Below are 20604 nucleotides of genomic sequence, written 5' to 3'. Positions count from 1 at the left end.
AAATTTGATTGGTTATTATGATGTGGTCACAAAGGAACTGGATGCAAAAAATAATTTTGATATCATATACTTGGATTTCAGGAAAGCTTTTGACACTGTTGCGCATGGAAGACTACTGTACAAATTGGAGCAGAATGGTATTAAGGGTAAGTTGCTACAATGGATAAAAGGATGGTTAAGTGGGAGAAGACAGAGGGTGGTAATCAATGGGTGCTGCTCTTCGTGGACTAATGTTATTAGTGGAGTCCCACAGGGTTCGGTGTTGGGTCCACTGTTGTTTTGTATATTTATCAATGATATTGATGAAGGTATATCAGGCTTAATGTCGAAGTTTGCAGATGACACGAAGGTTGGCAGGGTTGTTAATGACAGTAATGGCAGTGTGCTACTGCAACAGGATCTAGATAATTTGGGCAGATGGGCTAAGAAGTGGCAACTGAAGTTTAACCTTGACAAATGCAAAGTACTGCATATGGGTAGAAGTAACCCCAGAGAAACGTACCAACTGTGTGGTACTACACTTAAGGTGGTAGAAAATGAAAAAGACCTGGGAGTAATTGTGCAGTCAGATATGAAGTTTTCTGAGCAATGTAGACAGGCTGCTAGGGCAGGTCATGGGGTTTTGTCAATGATATATAGGAATTTTGCTAGCAGGGAAAAGGAGGTGATTGTCCCTCTGTATAAGGCAATGGTCAGGCCACGCCTTGAGTACTGCGTACAGGTCTGGAGGCCTAATTTTAGGAAGGATGTAGATTTGCTTGAGCGTGTACAGAGAAGAGCAACACGATTGGTGAGGGGAATGAAGGGATCCTCTTACCAAGAGAGGCTTAAGTTCTGCAAATTGCAGTGGCTGGAGACTAGGCACCTGCGCGGTGATCTGATTGAGGTCTATAAGGCCTTGAATGGGTTGAGCACGCTGAATTCTGATGGGATCCTCCCACTTGTTCAGAATACGAACCTACGGGGACATAAGTTCAAATTAAGAAAGGATAGATGTAGAATAGATGTGCGGAAATTTGCCTTTAGCCAGCGGGTGGTTAATTGCTGGAACAAACTTCCATCTGTCGTTGTGGAAGTTGATAGGTTAAATAAATTTAAGGAGGAACTGGACAGGCAATTGGAGGGTATGGTGTGATTTTTTTTTTTTTTTTTTTTTTGGCTGATGCTGCATAAGCTCCTACACTTGCTTTCTTGCATCAAGTGCCACTACTACTACTACTACATAACACTACACGTTTCTGGCCGCTCTACAGAGTTTTGTATCATCACAGAGCAACAGGGCGGAGATGAAGTTATGTTCCTGGAGCCGCTGTACAGAAGATACTATACATACAAAGCAAGCAGGGTGCGAAGCCCCCTAGTTTATTATTATTATTTTTTTTTTATGACGTTAAAAACGTCAAAAAACTGTCATGGGAAAAGCGTTACGAAAATTTATTCCAGTTTAATTTATCTTAATAATAATAATAATAATCTTTTATTGGACCAAATTTAATGAAATTTTGCACGGAGCTTCATCTTTGCTCTGGACTAGAGGAAAAACTTTCAAACCTCTGAAAATTGCGGTAGTTTTTTCAGGGTAGTGGAAAATATGAACATGTGATCAAGGAAATATTCTCACATAATAAATCGGACGTATAGCATATCGTTGGAAAGCTAAGAAATTTAGAAACAGAAATATTAAGGTTTTAAGATACAAAAAAAAAACTTTTGGAAACTGGGAAATGCGTTAATTCGAAAACGCATCTGCTTTCAAGACACCTAGTGTTTTCAGATTTTTTAAAATTTACAATTAAACTCTGAGGCTGCACATTTATGAAAACATTCTTCAACTTGGACATGTCTTCAGATCTTTCTATAAATACGATAATGGAACAACTATAGATGGTGCTTTTTTAAAAATTATATATTCTACTTTAGTCATCACAGACCAATACTTTTAGTAACCGATATGTAATTATTATTAATAAAATAAAAACATTGTTATGTTATTATTATCCATTGTTATATTTTACATTTTAAGAGTCCTGTCGATGACTTAAATGTAAAACACGTTAAATATGCTAGCGTCAGCACACATTATATACCCGTTACAATTTTTTTTTTTTTCGTTTACTATGTGGAGTTAAGGTGAAAGCGGGCTTTTATGAATTGAGTTATTCTGTGGTAGGAAGCATGAACGGCTACTACGTCTATAGCTCGCATTGTAGTAAGATATGTTACTACTCTGTAATATAGCTATAGTCCGAAACATTCCAGGAGGATGGGTTTACTTTTTAAATAAGAAGGTTGCAAAACGAAAAACAAGGGGCTCGCTATAAAATGGAGAAATTTGTGTAAAAGAGAGTAGCTAAAAACACAGTCACAGATAAAGTTATAAACACAAAGGAAAAGAAAAACAACTGTTAAATAGGTTAAAAGATATTTCTAATATTATTTGACATTTAACGGTCACTTTAAAATAGCTGTACAATTTAATAGAGAACAAATAAAAGAGCACATTTACACACCGAAATCTTAAAAATGCTTCCAATACATGCAAATGTTTGATTTTCAATGGAAACTGCTACACGTAGTATATGACTCGTATGAATATAGTATATCGACTATATTCATACGAGTGGCACGCGACGTTCTAAAAAGAATATAGTTACCTTGAAGTATTGACATTTTTAGTGCAGGTGCCGTGTTGTATCCATATTTTTATTTTTCGTGAGAATGTATATCTCATGTATATATATATATATATACACATGAGAATGTATTAGGTTTTAAAATTTTAGCTCACGATTGGTAACGAAATTTCATAGGGTTCCATTTTTTTCGTTCCTCTTTATTAGTATTTGAAACGGTTAAAAAGAAATCCAGAATGAAAATGTGTTTTACAACTGAAAAAAAAAAATAAATAAATAAAATAAAATAAATTGATTAAATTTTTAATCATTGATTAAATTAAATAAAAAAATGGGAGCCAACTCGGTACTTAAGATAGTTTCCTTTCTCTGTTTCTCGTTTATTAAATCTATGAATGTATCAATGATCTGTGCAAAACAGTAACCCAATTTACATGGTCCTCTATATATTGCAAGCTTCTAACTATATTTATTTTCTTAAATTCGGTATCGGTATACAAATCTTAGCTTTAGGCATTATAGATTTGTTGTATATTGATAGAAAGACTGCTTAATTGTTGTTAATTAGTTTATTATTTGAACTTGCTACCGAAATGAATTTATCGTTTGCTGGTTGTGGATTCAATGGTATTTACCATGTTGGGGTTGTAAGCTGTCTTAAAGCCTACGCTGCAAATCGATTTAATAAGATAGCGGGTGCTTCTTTTGGTGCAGTGGCCGCATGTGCCTTAATCTGTGACCTTGATCTTGGTAAGTTTTGTATATATTAATTAATAGATAATAATTTTGGATTAGTCTTTACAATCTGGTACCCCTTCCGATTGATTGCGAGTAGCAGTGATTGACATGCCTTGCGCGCAATGCAGTGGTTAGTCTTAGGGGGATAAACACCCTAACTAAATTAGGGCGTTTACCCCCCTTTCTTGCCGTTATTTAAAATCGGGAATCGTTATCCGATTTTAAAACAGCGGCAAGGTGGGGATAAACACCCTAAGAATAATCATAGCAGGCTAGGCATGTCATCTGCTACGCGCAATGATCAATCGGAAGGGGTACCAGATTGTAGAGACTAATCTAATTTTTTTTAGGAAACTAGGCGGGCATTGAAGCCATTTCTTTTTTTATAATCGATGCATTGGTCAGTGGAGAAGCTACCACATTGCCAGGTCCGCCACCGTGGGGAGGGTGACGATTAGTTAGGTTTGTTTGTTCAAGACTACCCACAATTTACAGTTTCGCCTCTGATATTGGTATAATAACCAGTTCTTCCGACTACCACCGCGGCCACCTCGTTATCACGCAGCCGTGTGCTATTTATTTATCCACTTAGTTTTATTTATTTATCTGTGGTTTGGCGACCGAACCCTGGACTACTACTTTGGTAGTCTGTGACATCCTCCGCTTTATACGTTAGCTCACAGATAGTAAGATATCTTACTATTCTGTGCGCTAGCTGAGCTCAATAGTGACAGCGTCTTGTTCAGAGTTAATGCTGGTTGCGAACTCGAATTGGCACTCTTATCACTAAGTATGATGTGTGCGACCGTAACAATAAAACAGCTAACACTTTTCTTGCCTTATTGGTTTCTGGGGGTACAACAAAATTTTTCCCTTTCCCTTGGCAGGGGAGGAGAAAATAAGACAGCCAAAAAATTGATTAATATCAAATTTATTTTTTTTTTTTGGCAGGATTAATAGCTGAAAGGAGTGCTGGATAAAAATAGGTAAAGATTAACTTGTTTGGATGTTGCACTGTATAAGTATCAGTATATAAAGTACTGTAACTTGGGGTTTTGTCACTATTGGGTGTCATCAATATTTATTAAATTATAATTAAATAAATAAAATAAAAGTAATTTTATTATTAAATAATTCAGTTTTATAAAAATTGAATTAGTTATATAATTATGTATTAATATTGCTTTAATTAACAATTATATTTATATCATAAAATATATTTAAATTATTATCCAAAAGCCTGTAGCTTTAACATAAAAACTATAGAGTTTTATAATAATTGAATTATATAATAACAGTAGTCATATTTTTTAAATTTCAATTATTCTCAGTCCGTTTTCTAACTCCATTCAAGATTTGGTTGCCAGATTTTTGAGGGATAACTGGGAAAAAATATTTGTAGTAACTTCCAGAATGCATTCTCTGCAAATATTGAGGATTTACTATATATCTTCACAAAAATTTCATACTTTTAGTTATAGTTCTATGTATACATTATTGAATTAAAGCTGATTATATATTGAATTAAAGCGATTATATATTGAATTAAAACTGATTTAATTCAATAATGATTATACATTATTGAATTAAAGCTGATGTTTTATAGATATGCCACATTGACATACTTTAAAAAAGCAGTGCACCTGGAATACTTTTTCCAAGTTATTATTATTATTAGCCATATAGTGCAAGGAAGCCTATGGCTTATGCTGCACCAGCCAAAAAAAATTTCTGAGTTACCCTGAGAGAGAGAGAGAGAGAAAGAAGTAGAAGGGAAATCACCAAGAAAGAGAAGAATGATGATATCCAGCTCAGGACCCTGGGTGTGCCAAGCCCATACTCACCTCTTCAACATAAGTAAATAAACTGGTCAATTGGTGTGGTTGTATTTGTTTTAATGGCACATTTTAGAAACCCCAAACACGAAAGGTATTAGAAGTTATAATACTTAGTACTGTGTCATGGGTTGAGAAGACTGGCATTATACTTGGTTGAGAAGATTGTTGTTATACTAAATTTCTGTAGATTATAGTTTGTGGGAGATATATGTGAAGAAAGGTTATTTCAGAAAACAGAAATAAAATGGATAAATGAGGATGAGAAAAAGGTTCTGCAAGTTTGGAGTTGGACGGTGAATGGATGCTGACTGGTTGTGAACCAGGCACATACCGTGAGTAAATGCTCAGAGTAGGCAGTAGGCATTTATAAAGTAAATTGTAAGCAAAAGGCCTTGTCACTATAAAACAATATGAAAACTATTTTAAACAAAAAATATTTACTCACAGTTTTATTTGTAGATGAATTCCATTCTTCTCTCTTTGCGAGTACTAAAAATATCGGTCACTTTTGCATAGAAATTGTAAGTTGGACTTTGTTCCATTTTAATTAATCTTTACTTTTCAGTGTAAATTAAAGAACAAATGTGATGAAAGCCTTTCATTTCCATTTCTGGTGAAGCTTTTGATTCTTTTCAAAGCTGAAAATGACCTCTCAACAGAAACTGTTGTAGCTGGAATTGTTAAAATCAGTTGCAGCAGCTTCACTGCTTCAGGGAATGTTTATTCAAGTCCCTTTTGAAACATGAAAGTAAGCAAATTTTGAATTGATTTATCCCAGAACACTTGTGCATTATAAATTCCAGCTAGATCAGTTTGAGTCTTATGACATCAAAGATGTCACCATAATTCTTTTCTAAACTTTCTAATGCATCCTTATCAATTTGACTATTGAAACTTTTTACTATCGACTAATGAAATAAATTGTAAATTTTTAAACTCACTGTATCTTGTTTCCATATGCTTCAAGATATTCAATATTAGACAGAATATTCTTTCTCTTTCTTATTTAATTGGACGTTTTGTACGACATTTTGATTCAATCAAGTTATTTTCTTTGCAACATTCTTCAAATTTCTCATATATATCATCAAAATGTCTGCGCAGATCTTCGAGCGAATTTATTGTTTCATTGATTCTTTCAATGCAATATGGAATATCTATAATTTTAGTTTGTAAGATATTGAAGAGTGTGTCAGTTTTAATGAAAAATTTCATAAATCATAAGAAAAAATATGTTGAATCTTGCGTTAACCAATTATAAAATCCATTGCTCCTCACTAAGGTATCTGAATCCCACAGTAAAGGATTCCTGTTAATGCTGTTGAAAAGTTCACAGAGGTCACTGTGGTAGTGTAAAATAGTTTGTATTAGTTTTGAGTTAGAACTCCATCTCGTCGGTGCAGCCTTTGGAATGCATTTCTGCACTATGTCATCAAGAAATTGCATTTGTTTTGTAGAGTGACTGAAAAATGAGGCAAGAACCAAAGGTCTTGAAAAATATTGTGCATTCAGATATGAATTTTGCTGACTGAGACAGAACAAGATTCAACTTGTGAGCATAGCAATGGGTAAATAACGGTACTTTTTCTCTTACTTTTTTGGCTGATGGTGCATAAGCTCATACACTTGCTGTCTTGCATCACATGTCACTACTATTACTACTTCTACTACTTTAGCACCATTTAAATGCAGTGCCATTACCGATGCGCCATCATATGTCTGTGCTATAAGTTTATCAGGACAGGTGTTGTATTTTTCTAAATTTTTAAATATGCATTCTGTTACACCAGTAGCTGTTCTGTCTTTAAGTTCATCAAATTCTATGAAGACTTCTTTAATTTCAGAATCCCATACATATCTTAAAACTGTGAAACACTGAGCTGTATTTGAAATATCAGTCATTTCATCCACTTCTATAGCAATGAATGGGGATCTTGCAATCTCTTCTTTAATATTATTTTCTACAGTTGTTCCTACTGCTTCAATCAAGTCATTTGGATCTTGTTAGAAACACCATAAAAAAACAAATGATGGCTGTAACTGTTGTTCCAATTTTTCATCAAATTTTGCAGTGTAGTTCAGTAACTCAATATAGTTTCCACAATTTAAAGAGGATTTGTCTACATTATTACCACGAAAAGCAAATTCTTGTTTAATCAAAAAGCAAGTAGCAGATATTAATTTTTGCAGTATGTCTCTGTTCTCCTTTACCTTTTTATTGTGAATTTCAATGCTAAGTTTTTTCAGCTTATCTATGCTCAAGTCGATTCGTGTAGATCCAAATGTTTTCAATGATATTTGGCTTTCATAATGTGCAGCAGATCATTCGTATTTACTTAAAGCATTAGGTAAATTATTTAAATCACAATATCTGGTTCTCGCCCACACATTTTTACACTATACAGAAAATAACAAGCATGAGAAACAAAAGAGTATTTGTTGTAATACAGCTGCACAACCGATCTTTCTTGCTGTACCACGCGGTTTGAAATGTTCTTATTATTTTTGTCCCTTTATGCTGTTGAAGTTGTTTCAGTTCTGGTGTTGGTCTTCCACTTTTAATCACATTAGACTTTTCTTCATAAGACAGATTAGAAAAAATTTTAAGGGACTCACTGTCCATATTTTAAAAGGGATAAATTTTGAAATAAAGTATTTGTAAGGTAATAAAGTATCAGCTCTATCACTAGAAGCAAATGACACAATAATACACATGCATACACTCCTCACTCTGCAAAGATCGATGGCACACTGAAGCAAAGGCAGGAATTATTCTGCCTTTATAACATGGTATTTCATGCATCTGAAGTTGCTTAACACGGCACATGGTTTAACAATGTAATGCGTTAATATATAGATTGAGGTTGAAAAGCACGGGGAAATTGTGCCTGTCTAACCTCAAAATATAGCCATTTACTAAATAATACATTAAATTTCATGCATTAAATTAATATTTTATAATGAATTGGAAATCATTTACTTTTTATATTTAATAATTAATATTTATAATTTTAATCTGGCTAGGCACTTGCCTACCTTGCCTACCCAGAGGGCACGTCCCTGTTGTGGACTGGTTTCGAAGAGAAGATGCCAATTCAGAACAGTGCCCATGGAAGTATCCATAGAAAAGGTATCAGCAGTAACTGAATGTCTGTGACACAGAGAGTGGAGAGATTTTGTATGAGACAGGTCATTAATTAACTTGACTGCCTCCTTTTTGAATAGAGTCTAAAAGCATAGAAAAGGTTTTGGGGGCACCACCCCAGATGGGGAAAATATTCTGCAGTAGGGTGGATTTGAGATTTGTACAGTGGGTAGTTGTTTAGAAGAAAAGTAATGCTGAGAGTGAAAAGGAAACTCAGTTTTTTATTTTTGACATAGTGGAGCGATATTTGTGATGTGATTATGCCAAGAGAGATAAGAAATCAGAGGAATCCCTAATAGAGATGTGGCCTTGTTTAGAAAACGGTCTTCAAATATGAGCATAGGAGCAATACTCATTTTTTTGCAAGAAATAAGACAAGCCTGAATGCTAGAAGGGTTGAAGTTAAGTAGGTTTTCTTGGTTCCATTTGAGAATTAACTGAAGATCAGAATTTAAGGAATTTGTGGTGGATATTTGAGAAGTTGAAACTGTTTGTACAGGACAAGGTTTTCAAACTGGAAGGAATGTAGTGGATTATCATCAGCAAAATTCGGAATAGGATTTCCAGTCAGTGGAAGAAGGTGATTGATATACAATGATGAAAAGAGTAAGAGAAAGAACTGAAACTTGAACATCAATATTAGTGAAGTTAAGGACTCATCCATCATCACCCAAAGTGAGCAGTCAGAGAGAAAACTGGATATCCAATTGCAAAAAACATTTAGCAATCTATAAGATAAGAGATTGTTTAAAACGCCTTTTTACCAAACACAATCAAAAAACCTTGGAAATATCAAGAGCAACTGCTTGAGTTTCACCACAATTTTCCATCAAATTTGTTCAAAGATGAGTAAGATAAGCCAATATATCATTAGTTGATTGACACTGACAGAATCCATATTGCTGATCAATCAGATGGAAGGTTTTGAGATAGTTGAAGAGTTGGTGGTTGATGGATTTCTCCATCTCTTTGGAAGGATTAGAGGTAAAGGCAATGGAGCAATAATTAGACAGGAGGATTTGTCACTTTAGGAAATGGCTGGATATGAGCAGATTTCCAAGCAGAAGGCAAAAACCAGTGGATAAAAAAGTGTAAAAAAGTAATACAAAATAGGAGCACATGTTTTGAGAATAAGTGGAGAAATTCCGTCTGGACCTGAAATTTCCTTGGTATTGAGACTTGAGAATTCTAACATCCTTCTATCGAAAAAACACAGGAGGCATTGAATGGAGTATACAGGCTATGGTGGAAAGTGATTTACCTAGATCGTCAATAGAAGAGTTAGAAGAAAAGTAAGAAGTTAGTAAATCGGAAGGATTTTGATTAATCTTGATGCTAAGAAAGCTCCAGGTCCCGATGGTATTTCTCCACTTGTTCTCAAAACTTGTGCTCCTGAACTTACTCTTGTTTTGTGTTGTCTCTTTTCACTTTCTTATTCCAAAGGTGTTTTTCCATATACTTGGAAATTTGCTCATATCCAACCAATTCCTAAAAAGGGTGACAAATCCCTCCTATCCAATTATCATCCCACTGCACATCTACTCTTTCTAAAGTAATGGAGAAATCAATCAGCAACTCTTAAACTATCTGGAAACCTTCCATCTGATCAATGACTGCCGGTATGCCTTAATCGCCAACTCTTTAAACTACTCAAAACATTGCATCTGATCAATGATCGCCAGTATGGATTCCGTCAGTGTCCATCCACTGGTGATATCTGCCTTATGTTACCCATCTATGGACAAATTCAATGGAAAAGTTTGGTGAAACTCAAGCAGTTGCCCTTGACATATCAAAGGCATTGATCGTGTTTAGAATAAAGGTCTTCTAAATAAGCTTCCATCTTGTGGTTTGCCAACTGTTTTTTTTACTTGGTTAACCAGTTTTCTCTCTGATCGCTCACTGAGGGTGATGGTAGATGGCTCTCTGTCCTCTAACTTGTCTATTAATGCTGGTATCCCCCAAGGTTCAGTTCTTTCACCCCACTCTTTTCCTCTTGTATATTAATGACCTTCTTCCGTTGACTGGAAATCCTATCCATAGTTTTGCTGATGATAGCACATTGCATTCCACTTTCCATTTTGAGAAACCTTGCCCTGCTCAATCAGCTTCAACTTCTCGAATATCCGTTACCAGTACCTTAAATGCCGATCTCCAGGTAATTCTCCAGTGGGGCAAAGACAACTTAGTTGATTTCAATCCTTCTAAAACTCAGTCTTGTCTTATATCTCATTAAAAGGATTCTTCTGCTCCTACGCTATCTTTGGTGACACTCCAATTTCTAGGCAAAATGATATATCTCTTTTGGGGATTACCCTGACTTCTAATCTCTCATGGCACAAGCACATTATAAATATTGCTTCCTCTGCATCTAAAAAACTTGGGTTTCTCTTTCGCTCTCGGCATTACTTTTCGTCTAAACAGCTGTTCACCCTGTACAAATCGCAAATCCGCCCTACCATGGAATATTGTTCCTACATCTTGGGCGGTGCCCCAAAAACCTCTCTCAGGCTTCTAGATTCCATTCAGAAGAGGGCAGTTAGGTTAATTAATGACTCCTCTCTAACAGAGTCTCTCCACTCGCTGTCTCATAGTCATTCTGTTTCTGCTGAATGTTTTTTCTATAGATACTTCCATGGGTACTGTTCTTCTGGAATTAGCTTCTATGATTCCCACTCTCTCTTTTAAAGTAGTCCAGACATGTATCGCAACCAGTCAACATACTTTTACTGTCCAACTTCAGATTCAGAATAACCTTCTGGAATAACCTTCCTTCATATATATTTCCTGACAATTACACTATACAGAAGTTCATGTTTAATGCCAACAAATATCTTCTTTCAACTCACCTTCAACCCATGCACGGTACTAAGTACTGTAGGTTCTAATACCTCTCGTGTTTGGAGTTTTCATTAAGAAAAAAAAAGTCAGCTTTTTCTTTAGCTGAGGATGCAATAGAACCATTTAGTTATAACAGAGATGGGAGCATAGATGGATAGAAGTTGTGGCAAGAGAAAAGAATTTTTGATTGTGATATGGATAAGAAGAAAGTTTTACTCTTACCCTGTTCAAAATCAAGTTTGGATTGATTAATAACTTTTACACCAAACTTTTCACCATATGTACTTATGAAGAAGATTAAAGGTGGCCTAATTATTTTTTTGTTTTTAAAGTTGATTTACTTGGAAAATTTTTCTCTGCCATTCTTTGAAATGAATTTTAAACAAATTTTAGAAGGATAATCTTTGTGATATTTTATGTTTTGCATAAATGAAAGGGAAATCATGACTATTGTAGTATAATCTAAGAAATAAGTTTTTTTTTGTTTGAGTTACAATTGCAGAATTGTGCTTCAAAGCTTCTAAAGCTGGGGAGCAAGAACCTTTGGTTCTATTTAAATTTTTCTTTTTTTTTTTTTAACAAATTTTACTGGGCATTAATTTATTCTCTACTGAACAGTAAAATATAGTGTCTGGTTATATACATCTCCTGGAGCCCCACCTCCTGAGGAACCATAAGATACTGCATTCAAAACAATTAAAGAATATAGCATTTCAGTAACCTCTAAACCTATGAAAGGTCTGTGCTATGCAAACCAGTAACAAACAAAGTACTTAACTGATGTAGTAGTAGTAGTAATGGAGGAATGTGATGTAAGAAAGCAAGTGCATGAGATTATGTAGCACCAGCCAAAAAAAAAAAAAAAAAGCAATTTCATGCATCCATTCCCTATAAAAGTGTGTCCAGTTCCTCCTTGAATTTATTTAAGCTATCAACTTTCACAATGACAGATTATTATTATTAGCTGTAGGTGCAAGGAAGTCTGAGTCTTATGCTGCACCAGCCAAAAAAAAATTTTCTGAGTTGGAGAGAGAGAGAGGAATCACCAAGAAAGAGAAGAATGATGATATCCAGCTCAGGACCCTGGGTGTGCCAAGCCCATACTCACCAGATGTGAGCCCCTGGGGTTATGATATTGATGAAGGTATGATAGGGTTAATGTCCAGGTTTACAGACGATACAAAGGTTGGCAGGGTTGTTAACCACTGCAACCAGATCCTGACAAGTTGGGCAAACAGGCTGAGAAGCGGCAACCGAAGCCCGACATTGACAAATGCAACAAATGCAACTGTGACAAAAGGCAACTGTGCAGTCAGACATGAAGTTTGCTGAGCAGTGCGAGCTGCCAGAGCAAGTCATGAAGTCTTGTCAGTGATATACAGGAACCTTGCCAGCAGGGACAAGGAAGTGATCATCCCTCTGTACAAGGCAATGGTCAGGCCGCACCTTGAGTACTGTGTACAGGTCTGGAGACCTCATTCTAATAAGGATGCAGTTTCCAGAACAAGTACAAAGATGGGCAACAAGATCGGTGAGGGGAACAAAGGGGTGCTCCTACCAAGAAAGGCTTAAGTTCTGCACCCAGAGAATAGGCACATGCAAGGTGATCTGATTGAGGTGTATAAGGCCTTGAATGGGTTGAGCAAGCTCAATGCTGATGAGATTCTTCCTCTTGCTCAGATTAAGAACCTGAGGGGGGGGCATAGATTCAAATTGAGGAAAGACAGTTGCAGAATAGATGTGTGGAAATTTGCCTTTAGCCAGTGGGTAGTTGATTGCTGGAACAGACTTCCATCTCTTGTTGTTGTGGAAGTTGGTAGCTTAAATAAATTTAAGGCTGAGCCAGACAGGCATTCGGAGTGAATGAATGGGTGAAATGGGAGGTTTCTTTTTTTTTTTTTTTTTTTTTGGCTGATGCTGCATATGCTTGCTTTCTTGCATTGTATGCCTCAACTAATGCTAATGGCGCCTTCATAGCCAGGTGGGCAGGAGCAGCAGTGCATAGCATTCGCTTCTTGATTAGACCGGGGTTTGAGCCCGTGCCTAATACGGAGGATGCGGAAAGGTCAGGGAATGACCACCATATATCCCTGAAGCAATATGGCCTTACTTGTTAATGCTCCTGAAAACCAAATAACAAACAAACAAACAAACAAACTAATGCTAATGCTAATATGTAAACATGCTACAAGAATTTGTAAGAGGAGATCTTCAACAAAAAGGAGTCAATTTACACAATTTCAACAGGACATTACTGCGGTACATACCACAAGACTTTTCAAGGCCATTTAAAGGAAATGTTTCCAAATCACATGTCTCTGTTTGGTAACGTAAATTGCTTACCACAATCACCAGACTTATCTGTTTCCAATTTCATTTTGTGGATTTTCTTAAAATCCAAAGTGTATGCAAACCATCTATGGTCACTCGAGCAATTAAAATAAAAACATTTGCATTGAAATTGAAAGAATACCACTAAAACCAAAGAATACTGATACACAGAGCAACGGATAATGTGAGAATGAGTAGAGGATTGTGTTTGCAATGGTGGTGGCAATTTAAGGAACACCATTTTCAAACACTGAGTAACAAATTCTTTGATGTATGTTATTAAACTGGAATTACAATAAATTTTCTTTTCTAATTTGCATAGTAGTCATTTCATTTTTAAAATGGTTAGTTGATTTTGCACAACACTGTATATACTTTTTTCAAGATTCAAGTATGTTTCAAATAATGTGTCTGTTTATGAACTGTTGAACTTTTCCAATAAGTGGTACCCTCTGCCTGTGTTTCCAAGTTACTTTAGACAGCTTATAAAATATGGCAGCATGAAATGGCTTTTAAAATTGGAGAAGTGCCTGTCATCCACTGTTGTCTGATGGTGGCTTATAAAAGCCAAAATCCTCAGCAATTTAGGTTGAAAAGTTAATGAAAGGTAATGATAAGATTTTATATGAATTCTATGTTTTTTTTATAATTTTTTAAAATTTCATTTCATTTTTTTAAAATAAGAACAAATTAATATATTTTTTAAAATTGTTAAATTTTCATGAAGAACAGAGATTCCAACAGAGATTTTTCATGGAATTTCCATCCCTAGCAGAAAATTCAAATTCATTACCAAAGACCTTTTACCCTTTCAAAAAGCTCACTTTGAAAAGATTTAATAAATCCTTCAGGATGTGTAACACGTTCATTACATCTGCTAAAATCCAAGTTTACAAATGTGTGATTCAACATTTGCACCCATGTTTTCCATACAGTTTCCAACCTTCTTGCTATATTTTTTTAGCTCTATTCGGTTTGGTTAGTTTGAATGCTTGTTTTTAATTATCTGTTTAATGTATTCAGTTGTTTTACATTAAAATCTCATTACAAGGAAAAGGAAAACTGTTTAAGTGAAATTTCAATTTTTAAGCTTAAAATGATATTTCACATAAGTTCCCAGAAAACTTCCTTTAGTACTAATGCTTCAGTAAGTCTTGTTTGAACAAAATTAGTTAATCAGATTACAAAAAATTCAGTATGCAAAATTATTTGTTGGCAGAATGTAGCCAGAGTGAAGTTGCAAATGTTGAGTAGACAGTAGTTCAAGCTGCTCACAACAGCAAAACATGGCTAACAGTTGTATTCAATGTTGAAATAATTATTATTAGCAAATAATTTAAGGAACAAGCTTACACAGCATCAGCAGGAAAAAAAAAAAAAACACTCCTGTATCACCCGTCCATCCTTCCAATAATCAGTCTAATTCTTCCTTAAATTTGTTCAAACTACTGAAAGCAAATTTCCACATGACCCCGCAACCACGCTTCCTCAGTTTAAATTTATGCTCCCCCTACATGTGTTGTCTCAGCAAGTTGGATACATCAATATTTAACTTGCTCAATCAAAAGACTTAAAACATTCAAACCCTAAAACACCTCAATCAGATCCTCAAGCAGGCACATAGTTTCCAGAACTGTAACCTGCAGAAATAAAGTCCCTTCTGGCAAGAGTGCATTTTGTTTATCCTCTTCCAATCCCCCTGCACCCAATCCAACAAATCAACATCCCTCCCAAAATGAGTCCCTCAAACCTGTACTAATCAAGATGTGACCTAACCACAGCATAATACAACAGAAAAATCAACCCCCTATACCCGCTGGAAAAATTTCTGTATATCATTGAAAAAATCTGTAATCAAAAAGTGTAATCGAGTCACAAAACAGGTTAGGCAGGTGAAGGCAGATTACAAGAAATCTTTGGCAAAGGATGCAAAGAAAAACAGCAAAGAGTTCTTTACTTATAAAATTCTAGAAGGAAAGGGAAGAATCAGGTTGGTCCACTTGATATCATTGGTTTGACTATAGATGATCATTCTCAGATAGCTGCCAAACTAAATGAGTATTTTGCATCTACATTCACACATGAGGAGTTACTCAAGGAAGGGGAATGCCAGAAGTTTACCAAACTCTAACAGGGATTTAAATGATTTTGTTATAACTGAGAGCAAAGTGGAGAAGAAACTGTTGAAGGTAAACATAAGGAAGTCACCTGGGGTGGATGGGATCTGTCCAGTTATATTAAAGGAGGCAGCAGAGGAAGTAAGAAAACCCTTAGCCACAATTATGATAGCTTCATTGGAATCAGGGGAGGTTCCCATGGACTGGAGGTGTGCAAATGTATCCCCAATTCACAAAGGAGGTTCAAGAGGTGACACAAGTAACTATAGACCTGTTAGTTTAACTTGTGTTCCGGGGAAAATAATGGAGTCACTGGCTAAAGAAGTATTGCAGGATCACCTAGACAAGACTGCTGTAATAGTTAAGACACAGCATGGGTTTTTTCAAGGGAAGTCTTTTCTGACTAATTTGATTGGATACTATTATGTGGTCACAAAGGAACTGGATGCAAAACATAATGTTGATATCATATACTTGGATTTCAGGAAAGCTTTTGATATTGTTGCACATGGATGACTGCTGTACAAATTGGAGAGGTATGGCATTAAGGCTAAGTTGCTACAATGGATAAAGGGATGGTTGAGTGGGAGAAGTTAGTGAATGGTAATCAGTGGACACTGCTCTTCGTGAACTAATGTTATTAGTGGAGTTCCCCACGGTTTGGTGATGGGCCTATTGTTGTTTTGTGTATTCATCAATGATTATTATCATTATTAGCCATATGGTGCAACGAAGCCTGAGGCTTATGCTGCACCATCCAAAAAAAATTTTCTGAGTTACCCTGAGAGAGAGAGAGAAAACAAGAGTCAAAAGTAGAAGGGAATTACCAAGAAAGAGAAGAATGATGATATCCAGCTCATGACCCTGGGTGTGCCAAGCCCATACTCACCAGATGTAAGCCCCTTGGGTTGATGGAAGTTTGTTCTAGTAATAAACCACACGCTGACTAAAGGGAAATTTCTGCACATCTATTCTACAACTATCTTTCCTCAATTTGAATTTATGCCCCCTCAGTTTATAATCTGAGCAAGCAGAAGAATCCCATCAGAATTCAGCATGCTCAACCCATTCAAGGTCTTGTACACCTCAATCAAATCACCTCACAGGTGCCTAGTCTCCAGCCTCTGCAATTTGCAGAACTTAAGCCTTTGTTGGTAAGAGGACCTCTTAGCTATAATTATGGCTAAGGGTTTGCTTACTTCCTTTGCCACTTCCTTTAATATAACTGGATAGATCCATCCCTGGTGCCTTATGTTTAACTTCAATGATTTCTTCTTCACCTTGCTCTCAGTTATTACAAAATCATTAAGTGCCCTGTTACAGTTTGATAAATTTCTGGCATTTTCCTTCCTTAATAACTCCTCACGTGTGAATGTATATGCAAAATACACATTCATATTTTCAGCTATCTGAGCAGGATCATCAACAGTCGAACCTTCGATATCAAATGGACCAATCTGATTCACCCCTTCCTTCTAGAGTTTATATAAGTAAAGAAGTCCTTGGTGTTTTATATAAGTAAAGAAGTCCTTAGTATCCTTTGCCAAAGATTTCTCGTAATCTGCCTTCCCTTGCCTAACCTCCTTTGTGACTTGATTATAGACTAGCTTATATCTGCCATAGGCTTCTGTGTCACCTGATAATTTATTTGCATCCCATTCATTTTTCTTCTCTACCACGAGTGTCATTAGTTTATCTGACATCGATATAGGCCTACTCTTGAATAATATTTCTTAATCGGTATGAAAAGCCTAGTAGCTTCCACGATTAGTTCCTTGAATGCTTCCCACTTAGAATTTGCTGTTGGTGACATCATCAGTTTGTCTCACTGTACAGAATTTAAAAACTGTCTGAGACCACTGTTGTCACCTTTACAGAAGAAAAAAAACCCTTCACTTTACCCCTGATGGTAATTATATCTTTAAGTAAATCCCTCATCAATACACTGATGAGGGATTTACTTAAAGTGAACACTGATGTAGGCTGAGACAAAAGGAAAGCTTGCTAAGAACTTCTTCAATGATCAGCCCACACTATGCTGTCTAATGAAACATTAATCAGAAATAGGATTAGTAGAATGGACAGTTTGTGGAAAAAATATAACATTCAATTAAGTTAAATTGATAAAAATTAAATATATAGAAACAAATTGATAAAAATTACCTAGTCACATTTGGACTATAACCAAGTTATATGTGGTATCTTTTCTGCATCTTACATCAGTATAGCATGTAAAATGCATGGACTATTCTACTGAATATCAAGTTTTCTGTGGAGTGGGGACACACTACCATTTTCCTGTTGGGGAAAAAAACACTGAACTTTGAAAAGTTCCAAGTTATTAATAAGCACTCATTAGTAAGTACCACTTTAGTACTCAGTCTGAGTTACCACAGTTTCCTAAGAGTTGTTGTGCACCACACCCAAGCTGCAAGGCACCTCCGTAGCCAGGTGGGAAGGAGCAGTAGTGCGTAGCACACGCTTCTTGATTAGACCGGGGTTCGAACCCGTCACCACCAAATACGGAGGATGCGGAAAGGTCAGGGAATGACCACCGCATATCTCGGAGCAATATGGCCTTAGTTGCTAATGCTCCTAAAAACCAAATAACAAACAAACAAACAAACAAACCCAAGCTGCATAACGTATTCAGAACACTCATAATATTAAGCTGGTATGTGTGATGTCAAAAAAAGATGGGAGTTGTTGCTGTAATTGCATTTTTTTTTCTTCAATAAAAATAACAAAACCAATCTCATAACATCCACTGATTAAAAAATCTGAAAGTGAACTTAAAGAATCTGAACCTGAAATGCAATCCTATACTTAAAACTTTAAAAAATACAAGGTAGTTTTAGAGCTTAGCTTACTATTTAAACAGGAAAGTGGTAACTTTCCTGTTTAATCATTTAGAAATTCATCTTGTATTTCCTAAATGATTATGCTGATGGATAAAAGTACATAGTTTGCAAAACAGTTGTTACAGGTCAATGGAATTTGCTACTTTAGTACATTGTTTGAAATGTAGATTGGCTCATGTGTACCTAAAATATAGTATGATTAAATTATAAGATTCTATTTCATCAGCATACTTTAATAGGAAGTTCATGCATCCTATTAAGACTTACTCCTATTAAGGCTTATTCTTAATAAGAATTTTAATTATCACTGGCAGAAAAACAACATACTAAACAGATTCTCTTGCTGTTATTAATAACAGTGTTCAAAGAGCCTTGGTGAAACCAGCTCTCCTGTTAGCAGACTACTTGTAACTTATATAAGATTGTAAGGGGGTTGTTGTTGTTATTTGGTTTTTAGGAGCATTAGCAACTAAGGCCATATTGCTCCGGGTATATCCGGTGGTCATTCCCTGACCTTTCCGCATCCTCCGTATTTGGTGGCTCACGGGCTCGAACCCTGGTCTAATCAAGAAGCGTGTGCTATGCACTGCTGCTCCTGCCCACCTGGCTACATTGTAAGGGGGAAGGGGTCACCAACTTGAAAGTTACCAGGAAAAGTATATGCTATTTATTCTCAGGATGTAGATTATTTCAGTGATTATTTTATTGTCCCTTTATTGGAGGGTAAATACCCATGTTGAACAACCCACTTATAAGTTAGCATTAGTAGAGGAATATAATGCAAGAAAGCAAGCTTATGCATCAGCCAAAAAAATAACCAAAAAAAGAAAACTTCCCCTTTCACCCATCCATTCACTCCAAACGTTTGTCTAGGTCAGCCTTGAATTTATTTAAGCTATCAACTTCCACAACAACAGATGCAAGTTTGTTCCAGAATTCAACCACCCACTGGCTAAAGGCAAATTTCCACACATCTGCAGCAAAGGAAGTAAGCAAACCCTTAGCCATAATTATGAGAGCTTCCTTGGACTCAGGGGAGGTACCCATAGACTTGAGATATGCAAATGTGACCCCAATTCACAAAGGAGGATCAAAGGCTAACACAAGTAATTATAGACCTGTGAGTTTAACTTCTGTTCCAGGAAAATTAATGGAGGCACTGGTTAAAGAAGCACTGCAAGATCATCTAGACAAGACTTCAGTTATAGCTCGGACACAGCATGGTTTTGTTAAGGGGAAGTCTTGCCTGACCAATTTGATTGGATACTATGATGCAGTCACAAAAGAACTGGATGCAGGGAATAACTTTGATATTATATACTTGGATCTTAGAAAGGCTTTTGATACTATTGCACATGGAAGACTGCTGCACAAATTGGAGCAGTGTGGCATTGGAGGCAAATTGCTGCTATGGATAAAGGGGTGGTTGAGGTGGAGAAGACAGAAAGTGGTAATCAATGGCACTGCTCATCGTGGACTAATGTTATTAGTGGAGTCCCTCAGGGTTCAGCGTTGGGTCCATTATTGTTTTCTGTATTTATAAATGATATTGATGATGGTATATCAAGCTTAATGTCCAAGTTTGCAGACAATACAAAGGTTGGCAGGGTTGTCAAGGACACTACTGACACTATGCTGCTGCAACAGGATCTGGTAAGGTTGAGCAGATGGGCTGAGAGGTGGCAAATGAAGTTTAACATTGACAAATGTAAAGTACTACATATGGGAAACAGCAACCCCAGAGCAACGTTTCAACTCTTTGGTACTACACTGACAGTGGTAGAGAATGAAAAAGACCTGGGAGTAATAGTGCAGGCAGATATGAAGTTCTCTGAGCAGTGCAGACGGGCTACAAGAGTAGCTCATGGTGTATTGTCAGTGATATACAGGAATTTTTCTAGCAGGGATAAGGAGGTGATTATTCCTTTGTATAAGGCAATGGTCAGGCCACACCTTGAGTACTGTATACAGGTCTGGAGGCCTCATTTCAAGAAGGCTGTAGAGCTGCTGGAACAATGAAGGGCAACAAGATTAATGAATGGAACAAAGGGTTGCTCTTATGAAGAAAGGCTTAAGTTTTGCAAATTACTGTGTCTGGAG

General features: G+C 36.2%; 1 protein-coding gene across 1 annotated transcript in view; it reads left to right on the top strand.

The window, feature by feature from the left end:
- Positions 1 to 3226: 3226 nt before the first annotated feature.
- LOC150077275 (uncharacterized) overlaps positions 3227 to 20604 on the top strand; it is a 133461-nt gene continuing 116083 nt past the window's right edge. Inside the window, exon 1 of the mRNA XM_090385837.1 lies at positions 3227 to 3383. Coding sequence (XP_090241963.1) covers positions 3227 to 3383 — 157 coding nt within the window. The remainder of the gene's footprint in view (positions 3384 to 20604) is intronic.

The sequence above is a fragment of the Mastigoproctus giganteus genome, chromosome 12, assembly GCF_048544385.1.
Source record: "Mastigoproctus giganteus isolate SK-2022 chromosome 12, ASM4854438v1, whole genome shotgun sequence".
Lineage (NCBI taxonomy): Eukaryota > Metazoa > Arthropoda > Arachnida > Uropygi > Thelyphonidae > Mastigoproctus > Mastigoproctus giganteus.
Note: the sequence above shows the minus strand (reverse complement) of the source record. Positions and strands in the feature narration are given on the sequence as shown.